Source organism: Manis javanica, chromosome 4 (genome assembly GCF_040802235.1).
Source record: "Manis javanica isolate MJ-LG chromosome 4, MJ_LKY, whole genome shotgun sequence".
Lineage (NCBI taxonomy): Eukaryota > Metazoa > Chordata > Mammalia > Pholidota > Manidae > Manis > Manis javanica.
Window position 1 is genome coordinate 33,602,244 of NC_133159.1, and position 14,065 is coordinate 33,616,308.

Here is a 14,065-nt window from a genome sequence, read left to right on the forward strand (position 1 = left end):
TTGATTTAATAGGCTCAATCCTCATACATTCAGTCAACAAATGTTAGTGATGCTTGTTTATGCCAGACTGTCTGCTGAGCTCTGGCAAACCAGAAATGAATTAGACAGAGTTCCTGCCTTAGCATCTGTTGGTCTGTTGATGTTTGAGCTGCTGGAGCTACAACCAGTCCCACCCAGCTCCCTACCTTTATATATCATCTCCCCTAACTACCAGTCAGTGATTTTTGCCTGTCTATTGGGGGATGGGTGGGATTGGGGTGAAAGGACTTCTGTGCTCCAGTGACCTCACTCAGAGGCCTTGCCCCAGCCTGTTAACTTGAGGAAAGCCCTCTTCACATCTTTGTTTCTGAGGCTGTAGATGATGGGATTGAGAAAGGCAGAGATGACATTGTAGAACAGGGCCAGTTTCTTATCTCGTTCTGGGGAGGCATTGGCTCCAGGGCTCATATACATGAACATGGCAGGCCCACAGAACATGGTAACCACAGTGATGTGGGAGGCACAGGTGGAGAAGGCCTTGAGTTGACCCTGGGCTGAGCGGATTCTCAGGATGGTGGCAAAGATGCGGATGTAAGAGGCCAGAATGAAGGAAAGGGGTACCAGGAGAAGGACAAAGCCTAGGATGAAATCCACTCGATCATTGAGGGATGTGTCTGCACAGGCTAGCTTCAGAACAGCGGGGACCTCACAGAAGAAGTGGTTGATCTCCTTGGGGCCACAGTAGGGCAGCTGCATTGTGAAGACAGTGTAGACTAAGGAACAGCTGACACCCCACAGTCCACAAAAGACTACCATTGCCCTACACAGCCAGGGGCTCATGATAACCTTGTACCTCAGGGGGTAGCAGATGGCCACGTATCTATCATAGGCCATGACAGAGAACAGCCAGCCTTCAGTGATGCCGAGCACCAGGAAGATGTACATCTGGGCCACACACCCAACATAGGAGATCGTCTTCTTCTGGCAGACCAGATGCACCAACATCTGGGGCACAGTGGTGGTGACATAGCTCATGTCTAGCATGGAGAGAACACTGAGGAAGAAGTACATGGGTGTGTGGAGGCGGGAGTCCAGGTGAATCAAGGTGACAATGAGCCCATTGCCCACAAGTGTAGAGAGGTACAGGAAGAGGAAGATGTTGAAGAGGATTGCATTAATTCGATAATCCCTGGAGAAGCCCAGAAGGATAAACTCAGACACAGAGCTGTGGTTCTCCCAGGAGAAGTCTTGCATTCTTCTTCAGCTGCAGAAGAGAAATGGACCTACTAGTGGCCCAGCTTAGGATGTATATTCAGGAACCATGGCCATTCAGTTGCTGACTAATATGAGGTCTGCCTGGGGTGAGGCCAAATCTGGGGAGGGGAGGGAAAACTCCATGACATTTTCTGTTTTCAGGCCCAAACTTTTTCTCAAGATCCACAGGGTCTCATTTCCTTCCCTACTCTCAGACCCAGCAAAGGCGCCTGCTTTCCTTTCTCTCAAGAGCTACTACTACATCGTGCACTGCTTGGGGCTCTACTCCCCTACTCCCGGCTGCAGAGTGGGATGACGAAGGTTTAAAGCTATCCCCTCATTCTTCTCTGAAATCAAATATTCAGAACCTTTCCTTTGGTGTTTTAAACTTCTGAACACAATAGGCACATAGGAAGGGCAAGTCATAAATGTAAGGAAGATATATGACTCTAGAAATGTTAAATGTTTTTAGAAAACTTTCCCCAGATTTGTGATTCTTGAATTTTTGGGGCCTGTGAAAGCTTCCTCATATCTGATTTTACTTTTGGTAGAGTTTCTCACCACTCTGCCTCTTCCTAAGCTTACCCACACCTGAAGGAAACGGCTTTCCTATTTGACCCTAAAACTATAATTGAGGCAGAATTATAGCTATCTGTTTTGTTTAAAGACATCTATGGAGTCTCTGAACCCCTCCAGCCTCGTCAGACAACCCCTTCCAGTGGTAATCTATCCCTTGAAGTCCCTTTCTCTTCCGAATTTGAGATTTATGAAATGTAGGGAGCCCCAGTTAAAGACCATGCTTGGGTTTGGTTTCCATCTTAAAAGTCAGCACTGACTTCCTGTTTGTGTTGCCATAAAAGGTGGTGTGTTCTAGTGGACAGATATGGGTCTGGGGATCAGAGGACTAGAGCTCAAGTTATGGCACTTCAACTGTGGTGCTCATAAAATCTACAGAATACCTACCAGGGAGAGATCCAGTGAAGTGTGCACAGTGTATGTGAAGCACCTGGCACCACGGCTAGCACAGAGCAGGAGCTCAGTGATGTTGGTTCCTGTCAAACCCTCTTCCTCATGGCATCATTCATGAAATGGTCAACAAATGCTGAGCACCTACTCCCTACAGCCCCAGTACCAGGAGATGGAGAGACCAAGACAAGCAAGTTATATTTCTAATCCTCAAGGAATTTACAGTCTAGTTGGGGAAATAGACACACAAACCACATTCCAATGTGTTTAGCACTATGAGAGAAATATGTCCTGGCAGCCAAAGCTCTGATCTAAGCACTAGGAAGTGAAAATATCTGCCCTCAAAACACCCACACAAGAAAGAGACAAATGAACAAGGAGTGGCAGTCCAGTAATAACTCCTGTGAAAGAACTATATATGGGGCTTCATGGGAGTCCATGAAATGAGGGACTAGCCTTTGGGAGTTAGACTTCTCCAAGAAGGGGACATGTGGTGTGAATCTTAAAGAAAGAGCAGAAATTACCCAAGCAAAGAACTCAAGGATGAGCTTTGCAAGCAGATGGAGTAGCAGTTACAAAAGACGATAACCAAGGGAGAGCTTCATGCAACCAGGGAGCACATACGATAAAGTGTGACAGAAGGCTAATCTGCACAGAGTAGGAAGGAAAAGATTATAAAGGATATTGCAAAACTTGATAAGCAGCATGGACTTGATCATTTAGGCCATGGCAAGTCAAAGATGGGTTTTAAGCAGCCAAGTAATTCATTGAGGCTTAGGTTCTAGAAACATCACTAGTTGGATGGAAGTTATGAAGTCATTGGAGGAAGACCAGTTGAGGGGTATGTGGAAAAGATGGAGGAAGGGTAGCTTTCCAGACAACAAAGAAGAGAAGAGAGATTAGAAAGATTGTAGGAAACTGAATCAACTGAGAGAGGCACAGGTGACAATAAGGGAGGAGAAAAGGCTGAGCTTGAGGTTTCAGGCTTGGGAAGCTTGACAGTAATGCCATTACAAGACAGAACCTAGGCGGAGGTGGAGGAGGGAGAGATGGGTTGGGGCAGGAAATCACAGGATAATGATGAGTTCTGTTACAGACATGCAGACTTGAAACGTGGGGCATCCTTGAGGGTTGGACCATCAGAGAATTAGACAGAGAGCCCTGAAGCTCAGGAAGGAGATCTGACTGGTGGATCAAAAGTTGGAGGCTAATTAAGGTACAAAATGGATGAGAATTCTCAGGGACAGCTTAGAGAGAGAGTGAACAAGCAGAGGTTCCAAAGATGCAGCCAGGGAGCACAAATATTGAAGAAATCAGCAGGAGAGATGGGGCTTGAGCAAGAGTGTCCAGAAAAGCAGGAGAGCTTGACATCACAAACCCTGGGGTCCAGCGTCCAGGGAGGGAGTGCATATGGTGCCAAACACTACAGAGAGGGCAAGGGGATAAAAACTGTCCCCCAAAAGGTAATAATGTGGAAGTTATTACTGGCTTGGTTATGGGAAATTTCTGTGTAGTGATGAAGGCAGTAGGCGGTGGGGAGTGAACCAGGCTGTGAAGAGAAGGAGTGAGATGAGATAGCTAAGACTGGGACATGATGTGGAGGGAGTGATGTGTGTTGTTGTTTCCTTAAGGTAGGAGAGAGTTCAGAATGTATATACAGTGGGAGGAAAGCCAAAAGAGGAGAGAGAAGGGACATTGCATGGTCTCCGAGGAAGCAGACACAATAGGACCAAGAGCACAGACCAGGAGAGTCGGCTTCAGTGAGTAGAAATGGAAGGGGAGGAGGTAAGAATGAGGTAGACACAGATTATGTAACTGTGACCACCAGAAAATTCTACATCGTATTCCCATGGACCAGCCAGTCTCACAGGCTCTTCTTTCACAACATCTTGTGCAGATGGTGAGGGAGAAGATCTGATCCAGTGATTAGAAACTGAATTTCAAGTCTCAGCTTGATAATTCAAAAGGCTGATGTCAACAAAAAGAAATGTTTTAGCACAGATGTATAACCCCTGTTCCTCCCATGGGCTCAGAAAGCCAACTATACCAAACTCAGGTAGGACACCAGTTCATTGGAGGAATACCTGAAGACTGAAAGTGGATCAGTGTAGGAAACTTCTAAAAAGCCAAAGTGAAGTGACAACACTAAGACAGATGTTGACAGATCACAGGAGGTGGCATGGAACTGTGTCTGCAGTGGCCAGACCACATGTGGGGCATCTTTCTCATTTCTGAGGCCACATTTTCAGGGGCTTATGGACAACTGACACAGGTTATGAGGAAGGGTCTGGAAACCAAATCCTGTGAGGACGAGTTGTAGCGAATGGGGATGTCTGTCATGCAGAATAAAAGATGAGGGGCATTCTGGAAGCTCAGGCCAAATCTCTGAAAGGCTTTCATGTGGAAGAAAGGTAAGACTTGTCTGGATGGTCCAAGAGGTACAGGTGAGAGGCATCCCAGAGAGGCAGGTTTCAGAGTAATAGAATCAGCTTGCACGAGTGAGGGCAGTCCACAGGTAGGATCGCCTGGCCTGGGTGGTCATGAACTTGCTGACCCCATTAGAGGATGGGACACAATGTCAGGGAAGCATTAGGACCAGTCCTGCTGGTCCTGGGGTAGGAGGGCCTCTTGTCTATCCATCTGGAAGAGTTGAGGACTTTGCTGTCCCTCTGTGCTCCCCTCCTCTCCTTCTTTCAGGTTCCCCTGGACCTGACGCCTGGTGCCTGAGCTATTGCAGATTGAAGAAAAGCAGAGAGTGCAGAGGGAGAGGGAGAGAAGGTCCAGGAATAGATGAATGGGGGCATCCAAGCCCACAATGAGCCTCCTTTCCAGCCATCCTGAAGCCTGGCTTAGGGCTAGGCCACAGAGGAATGCTAGGATGTCAGTATCTTGTTTGGATCAGTAAGAGCATCACAGCTCTTCCAAGTTGCAATGTCTCTCTCCAGCTCCCTGACTTCCTGAACCCCCAAACAGCCCCATTAAAACCAGTAATGCCCACCCTCATCCCTCCTGCCTGGGCCTCATCCTGTGTCCTCAGTGGGCTGCAGAGGAGGGGCAACAATCTCAGCTCGTAGCAGCAGCCTTTGCCTCCTTATACTCTACCGCCTCAACTGAGCAGTACACCCAAGAAACAAATAGAGAGGGAGAGAGAAAGATGAAGAGACAGCCTGATCACTGTACAGAGAAATCAGTGAGCACAGGACAGAGGTCAGGGAGCAGGACAGGCAGATGCCCAGGCCTGGAGAGCCTCGCATGGATGGTGGAGAGGCAAGCAACCAGTCAGACAGACAGGGAAGATGGGGAGCACCAGGCAGCACATGCCCGCGGTGGGACTGCATGGCCAGGGCCCTGCCTCTGCCCCTCTCCTACTTACCTGGCACTGTGCTCAGTGAGGGATGAGCTAGGAGCCTGCTGGATCCTTGTTTTAATACTCTGCTCCTGATCCTCGGGGAGAATAATCAGGCAGCTTCCTAATGAGCCTCTGTACTGTGGGACTCTCCAGGCCTCACAGCTACCACCCCAGTCCCTGAGCACACATTTCACCTTCCCGCCTGGCATTCAGGCCTAGGCCACCTGACAGCCCCCCTCAAGACCATCCCAAGCTCTCTACACACCTCTCCTTACTCTGCCTCACAATCCAAGGGGACGGATGTGTGAACATCTATTAGAGTAAATGCACAGACTGAGAGATGCAAGGGGCGAGGGCTGGGCAGTCATGATGAATGGACTATGAGGAATGAGTTGGGGCAGGGGGGTGCCAGGGAAGGACTCTGTTCTGCTCTCAGCCCCCATAACCCTGCTTCACCCTGTCCATCATGCCCTGCTGGGTGCTGGCCTGCACTGTGTTCTGACATCTTGTGGCCTCTGCTGGGAAGGGAATATGCGCCAAACAACTGTGAGATCCTTCACAGAACCTGACTCAGGATGAAGTAGCTGATAAATATTTCACATGGGAGCGAAGCCCTGAACAGATGGAAGGTCTAAGATCAAATCCTGGTTCTGAACTTACTAATGGTGTAGAATTGGACAAGAACCCAGCCTCCCTGTAGCTGTCTCCTCATCAGTAAAATGTGGCAGTAATACTATAGGGTAGTAGTGAGGATTAACTATGATTATGAAACAGATACAGTAAAGTGTGCACACAGTTTGTGCTCACAAACCCTGGGGTCCAGCGTCCAGGGAGGGAGTGCATATGGTGCCAAACACTACAGAGAGGGCAAGGGGATAAAAACTGTCCCCCAAAAGGTAATAATGTGGAAGTTATTACTGGCTCCACATGTATGTCAGATGGTGGATCTGTTTTGCTTGTCCTACAAATATATATTTTCATAATTAGAGTGACCAGGGTCCAGAGCATCTTCCTCCAGCCACCCCACTCTGCTTCTTGAATGGGAAGGACATACGGTAGGTACTCCATAACTGTGGTCAGAATCAGTCCTCAGCATAGGTGGGGAGATAGCCCTTTGATTCCATAAGGTAAGTCTGAGGTAGCCTTCGAGTTGAAGTCACTGTCATTGGAGTCAAATATTAGGTTACTCAGAGATTGCAAATGGTAATCTTATTTTCAAATGCTGGTTGGTAGCAATGGCCTAGAGCACTGGATCGTGACAGATTTTGAGCTACATTGAGGCTCACTGGGCGTGACTGCCATGATCTATCCGTATCATCTGTCACAAGCACTGGAGGGGAGGTTAGGGGGTATGTTGTAGATATTAGTATGGTGTTTTAAGAAGTCCCAGTAATTTTTCACCATTCCTTCTCTTATTAGTATGTTCAATTCAACAAATATTTATTAACCCCTAATTTGTATCACATTTTGAACAGGGACAAAATGACTCATGGTCTGTGCCCTCCAAAGGATCATGGTCTAATGAGAGAAATAGTCTGTTGTTTTAAGCCACCTAGTTTGTGGTACTTTGTTAAGACAGTTCTAGGAAACTCATGCTGCCAGGGTACTGGGCATCTGTGAAAGCCCATGGGAGAGAGGCATTGGAAGGGGAGATGTTAAATCTTTTTTCCTTTCTCAGATTTTTCAGAGAATTACTAAACTGCAAAATACCAAAATGTCCTTTTAAAAAGAAGTTAAATTTCATCAAATGGAATGTATGCTAAGTTTTTAGTGATGTGGAGCATCTTTTCATGTGCCTGTTGGCCATTTGTATTCCTTCTTTGGAGAAATGTCTGCTCAGGTCCTCCATACATTTTTTAAATCAGGTTATCTGCTTTTTGGGTGTTGAGGCATATGAGTTTTTTATATATTTTGGATGTTAACCCCTTATCAGATGAGTCATTTATGAATATATTTTGCCATACTGTAAGATGCCTTTTGTTCTGCTGATGGTGTCCTTTACTGTACAGATGCTTCTCAGTTTTATGCATCCCATTTACTCATTTTTTATTTTGTTTCCCTTGCCTAAGGAGATGTGTCCAGGAAAAGTTGCTCATACTTATGTTCAAGAAATTTTTGCTTATGTTTTCTTCTAAGGGTTTTATGGTTTCATGACTTACATTCAGGTCTTTGATCTATTTCAAATTTTCTTTTGTGTATGGAGTTAGACAGTAATCCAGTTTCATTCTCTTACATGTAGCTATTCAGTTTCCCCAACACTAGTTGTTGAAGAGGCTGTCTTTTCCCCATTGTATATCCATGGCTCCTTTATTGTATATTAATTGGCCATATAAGTGTGGATTTATATCTGGGCTTTCTATTCTGTTCCATTGATCTATGGGTCTGTTCTTGTGCCAGTACCAAACTGTTTTAATTACTGTAGCCTTGTAGTAGAGCTTAAAGTTGGGGAGCATAATCCCCCCAGATTTGTTCTTCTTTGTCAGGATTGCTTTGGCTATTCAGGGTCTTTTGTGGTTCCATATGAATTTTAGAACTATTTGTTCTAGTTCATTGAAAAAGGTTGTTGTTATTTTGATAGGAATTGCACTGAATCTGTAAATTGCCTTGAGCAGGATGGCCATTTTGACAATATTAATTCTTCCTATCCAGAGCATGGAGTGTTTTTCCATTTATTTGTGTCATCTTCAGTTTATTTCATCAATGTCTTATAGTTTTCAGAGTACAGGTCTTTCAATTACTTGTTTAAATTTATTCCTGGTATTTTATTCTTTTTGATGCCAATCAAAATGGGATAGTTTTCTTCATTTCTATGTCTGCTAGCTCATTACTAGTATACAGAAACACAACCAATATCTGCACATTTATTTTGTATCCTGAAACTTTACTGAATGCATTTAATAATCCTAATGTTTTTTGGTGGAGTCTGTAGGGTTTTCTATATATAATAACATGTCATCTGCCAATAGTGATAGTTTTACTTCTTCCTTATCAATTTGGATGCCTTTCATTTCTTTTTCTTGTCTGATTGGCTTGGATTTCAGTACTCTGTTGAATAAAAGTGTTGAAAGTGAACATCCTCATCTTGTTCCTGCCTTAGAAGAAAAGCTTTAAAATTTCACCATTGAAATTTTGTATCATGAATGGATGTTGAATTTTGTCAAATGCTTTCTCAGCATCTGTTGAGATGATCATATAACTTTTATCCTTTTTTGTTAATGTGGTATATCACATTGATTGATACATGAATATTGAACCACCTTTACTTCACTTCAGTAAATCTTATTTGATTCTACATTTTTTTCTTTCTGTTCTTCAATTAGAAGATTTCATGTGACCAATCTTCAAGTTTCCTGATTCTTTCTTCTGCTTGCTCAATCTTATGTTGAAGCCCTCTACTGAATTTTTAAATTTCAGTTATTGTACTTTTCAACTTTAGAATTTATATTTGGTTCTGTTTTGTTATTTCTCTCTTTATAAATATTGGTAAGACATTACCTTTCATAATTTCTTTTAACTCTTTGGATATGATTTCAATTCTTTGAACATGTTTAAAATAGCTGATTTATATCTCTGTCTTTATAAAAGTCCACAATTGCACTTCCTCAGGGACCATTTCTATTGGCTGCCTTTCCCCTGTGCATAGGCCACCTTTCTTGTTTATTTGCATATCTTGTTTTTTTTGTTATTATTGCAAACTAGACATTTAAGATAATATAATATGACAACTCTTGAAATCAGATTCTCCTTCTTTCCTAGAAGCTGTCATTGTTGCTGTCTGTTACTGTTATATTTGGTTCAAAATTACTTTAGTTAATCTAGTTCCTTTTTCTTTTTATAAATTTTCAGATCAGACTGTCTATATCGACAAAAATTCCTCCTAGGATTTTGATAGGAATTGCACTAAACTGTAAAATTAATTAGGGGAGAATTGGTATCTTTACTATGTTGAGTTTTTCAATCCAAGAACACAAAATGTCTCTCCATTTATTTACTTCTTTTATTTAGTTCTCCATTGTTTTGCAGTTCATCACACAGATACTGTACATGTTTTGTTAATTTATACCTAAGTATTTAATTTTAATTGAACTATTGTAAACAATTTTATGTATTTAATTTTAGTGTCTAATTGTTCATTGCTTGTATGTAGAAATATAACGGATTCTTGTGTGTTAATCTTGTATCCTATAACACTGTTAAACCCATAATTAATTCTAGGAGTTTTTATGTAGAACCTTTGCTTTTTTTTTACATAGGCAACTAGTTTATCTGCAAATCAGACAGTGTTATCTCTCCTTTCCTATTTTCTCTTTTCTTGCCTTATTGCACTGGATAGGACTTCCAGTACTATTTTGAATAGGAGTGGTGAGAGTGTCTTGTTTTGGTACTGATTTTGGGAAGAAATCACTTCGTCTTTCACTGATGTGTAATGCTGGAGGTTCTTTGTAGATGTTGGGGTGAGGAAATTTCCTTTTATTTCCAGTTTGCTAAGACTTTTTTTTTTCAAATCATGAATGAGAGAAAGGACATTCCAGTCTACATGCCTCTGAGCCTTATGAAAATGTATTTGAATGGAACATGAGCTGTTCTTGCTGTCTAAAGGACTTAAGGACAAAATAGGGTTTGGGCCCTTTCAGATCTCTTCCAGCCTAGTGTTCTATGTGTTTCTCAGGCCACAGTTCAGTGCTTACTCATATTGCTGAGAGTTCAGAGAGAAGAAAAAACTTTCATCTGGGCTACAGGTACAAACTTCTTGAAGGAGAGTCCTGTATGAGACCTTTGGATGAGTGAGGAGATAGTAGGCAAGTGGAGGAGAGAGCACTCCAGGTGGAATAGCTTATGCAGAGATCTGAGTGTCAGGACTGGTCATAGTAGGAGGATCATCTTAGGAGGTAGGGAGATTGAGTAGGCCTTCTGTGGGTTCCAGCTGTTCTGAGAGCTCTAAGAAGGAAGCCCCATTAGTTTCCAGCAGATGATCCTCACATACCCCCTCTAATGACCCCAGAGCAATTTTTCTAACAAGCCCCCAAGAAACACAATCAACATGTTATACAATTCCATTTTTTTTCTCCAGACAATAAAGACTCCTCTTTCCCTAGGGCTTCTCTCCTTAGAGGCTGTGATCTTCAGGCAAGAACCCTGAGACTTCAGACTCTTCTCTTGTCACAGTTCATCATCACTCTTAGAACTTACATTCCCTTAATGTTTGGGGAATGCTAAGAGCTCCCTAGGCTGGAAATTCCTTAAATTTATCTTTATGTTGCTAATGAGCAAAGCACTCTCTTAGCACTTGGCAGTCTTTTGGGGTTTCCTTAACACTCAGATGATCCTTGGTTTAGAAATAAAACTTGTTTTAAGCAGCTAAAAGCAACAGAATATTTTGTTAATTTAATCCTATTAGAAAGACATGTAGAGAATACCTGATTTAAAAGATTCACCTGTGTTGCTTTTTACAAAACAATTTAATATTTATCTGAATCCAGAGTGATAGAAATTGTATTTGCTTTCATGGCGCTAGAAATAGTTTATTTCCTGGTTAATGTGGTAGTTCATGATGTGATTATGACTCACTAATTTGGGTGTGTGTATGTGTATCAAAGATATGACTTTCTGGATATGCAGTGATTTACAATCTTGAGTATCCAGCTCATACATGCTAACCTCACAGTATACCTGATCTTAACATTTGTAGTTTAAAAACACCAGCTACCATTAATAACTTCATGAACATTTTCCACATATCTAGATTTGAATAAAATGACTCTCTAAAGATAATTTATACAATTATTTAAGTTTCAAGGTCGGTTTCCACTTAAAATAATTTTATGAAATAGCCAGAGTCAGATATGGTCATTATCTCCATTTTATAGATGGTGGGGGACTGAGTTTCAGAGAGATTAGGTGGTTTTTCCAAGATCTCAACAAATCAAATCAAGACCAATGTCCAGGGCTCTTCCCACCATCCTCCTGGTCTCTCTGGTAGCTGAAGGAATTTAAGGGTGAGTCAGTTGTGGAAACCAAAATACTTCTTTATAAATAAATGTCTGGGTTGCTTGAAGCCTCAGGGGGAAGATACAGTGGAAATAAGAGAGACACATGAAAGTAGAAGTGAAAAGAAGAGCTGAAAAAAGAACTGGGGAGATTGCAGACCAGGGATAAGGATGGGGTTGAGAAACATCACTCAACGAACATTTATTGAGAACTTAACATTCCACTGCACAATGCTATTTGCTTAGGCTCTATGGTAAGGAAGACCAGAAGTATCCACTAGAGCTCTAGACTTCATGGGTCTGACTCTATAATTGTGACTTAGAATAATAATCTTAAGTGTTTTAAATTTTCCTTAACATTATCCCATCCATTAGCTGAGCTTCACAAATATTGACTACTTGAGATGTGGCATAATATAGTAGATAAGATCCGGGGCTATGGAACTATACTACCTGGGTTCAAATCTCAGTTGTGTGACTTTCTAACTGGGTGGCATTTGGCAACTTATTTAATCTTCTTGTGCCTTAATGTCTTTATCTGCATGAAGAGGATAGTAATACCTTCCTCTAGAGTTGTTAGAAGAATTAATAAGTACATATAAAGCACTTAGTGACTGTTGTGTGGAAAGAGATCAACAAAGTTAGTTATTATTATTATTTAGGCACAATGAATATCAGGAAACATGTTTTACAGATATGGAAATTAAATCCCAGAGAAGTGAGGTGACTTTTCCAAAGTCATAGAAAGTCAGTGATATATTTAAGCCTTCAACACAGTTCTGAGTCCTTCCTGATGTTTCCAGTGGGCAAATTAGTGCGAAAGTGTTTTTTTCCCTAGGTATCTCCCTCATCCTGGGTTCCTCGATGACTTTATTCAACTCAGTGACTTCAGTGAAGGTGTAATTAGTATACACAGAGACAAGAAGCACTGCAGACAGTACCAGCCTGTGGCCTATTGAGTGTCTGCACTCATTCCAATTAACTTGAGGAAAGCACTCTTCACATCCTTGTTCCGGAGGCTATAAATGATGGGGTTGAGAAAGGCAGAAACAACGTTGTAGAACAAGGCCAACTTCTTGTCATCCTCTGGGGAGGCTTCAGAACCAGGCCTCATATACATGACCATGCATGGAATACAGAACATGGTGACCACAGTGATATGGGAGGCACAGGTGGAGAAGGCCTTGATCTTCCCCTGCATGGAGTGAATCTTTAGAATAGCCATGAAGATGCGAACATATGAGGCCAGGATGAGGGATAATGGGATCAGGAGCAAGATGAAACCCAAGAGAAAGTCCACATGGTCATTGAGGGATGTATCTGCACAGGCCAGCTTCAAGACAGCAGGAATTTCACAAAAAAAGTGATTGATCTCATTAGGGCCACAGTAGGGAAGAGTCATTGCAAAGACTGTGTAAATGAGGGCACAGGTGAGACCACAAAGGGCAGAGCTGACTACCAGGAGTATACACAGGGTTTGGCTCATCTTGACTCCATAGTGGAGTGGATAGCATATGGCAATGTATCTGTCATAGGCCATGGCTGCAAAAATCCAAGTCTCAGTGATGCCCAAGGTCAGGAAAATGTACATCTGGACCACACACCCACCATAAGAGATGGTCTTATTCTTGCTTACTAGATGGATCAACATCTGGGGCACTGTGGTGGTGGCATAGCTGAGATCCAGTAGAGAGAGAATGCTGAGGAAGAAGTACATGGGGGTGTGGAGGTGTGCATCTACTCTGATCAGGGTAACAATGAGCCCATTGCCCAATACTGTAAATAAATAAAGGAAGAAGAAGAGGAAGAAAAGGATCCAGTTGGTCCTGGGATTTCTGGAGAAGCCCAGGAGGATAAACTCAGTTACAGAGCTGTGATTTCTCAAGCCTTGGCTATGCATGGCTGTCCTTCTGAGGAAAGAAAGAGGACATATTTCCCCTGTAGTCTCAGCGAGAAAACACCATGTGAGACCATAGATGCAGGGACCAGAGGCATCTCAGAGCTAAACAATTCAACAAGATATTCACCTCTACCATCAGGAAACATTCTATCCAAACTGGCCTAGCATTACTCCAGGCACTTGGTAGCAGTTCTGTAGATATTTATTGGTTTGTCTAACTAACTAGCTCTGATGAAATTTTGAGAGACCCATGGAAAGAATTTTACCAGCAGAAGTCTTATTTTGAAGAACACACACACACACACACACACACACACACACACACACCCTAAACCAAAGTAAGTAGGGTAGGGAAATACAAAATTTTTACCATAAAAATTTTACTGTAAAAAAATTTACAGTGAACCAAAGTGTTCTAGAGCTCTCTGTAGTTCCAAAAGTCATTCTTTCAAATACAAGACTGATAAGTACTGCAAAGGAGAGCATAAATGTGAAATAAATAAAAACCCTAGCTGCTTCTCTTTGTCTTCTTCCTCTCTGATGCTGTACTTTTGAAAAACCGCATGCCAAGAATTTTAGGATAACAGGATGTTTCAAATAAACTTTTCTGGGAAGAGAAATCTTCCCCTA

The 14,065-nt window shown here is 42.5% G+C and overlaps 2 protein-coding genes across 2 annotated transcripts; both read right to left on the reverse strand.

The window, feature by feature from the left end:
- Window positions 1–285: 285 nt before the first annotated feature.
- LOC108408114 (olfactory receptor 2G3-like) lies at window positions 286–1,233 on the reverse strand. The gene has a single exon (XM_017677873.3). It carries the CDS (start codon window positions 1,231–1,233, stop codon window positions 286–288), a length of 948 nt encoding a protein of 315 aa, XP_017533362.3.
- An 11,254-nt stretch (window positions 1,234–12,487) lies between these two features.
- LOC108408112 (olfactory receptor 2G3-like) lies at window positions 12,488–13,435 on the reverse strand. The gene has a single exon (XM_017677871.2). It carries the CDS (start codon window positions 13,433–13,435, stop codon window positions 12,488–12,490), a length of 948 nt encoding a protein of 315 aa, XP_017533360.2.
- Window positions 13,436–14,065: the final 630 nt, after the last annotated feature.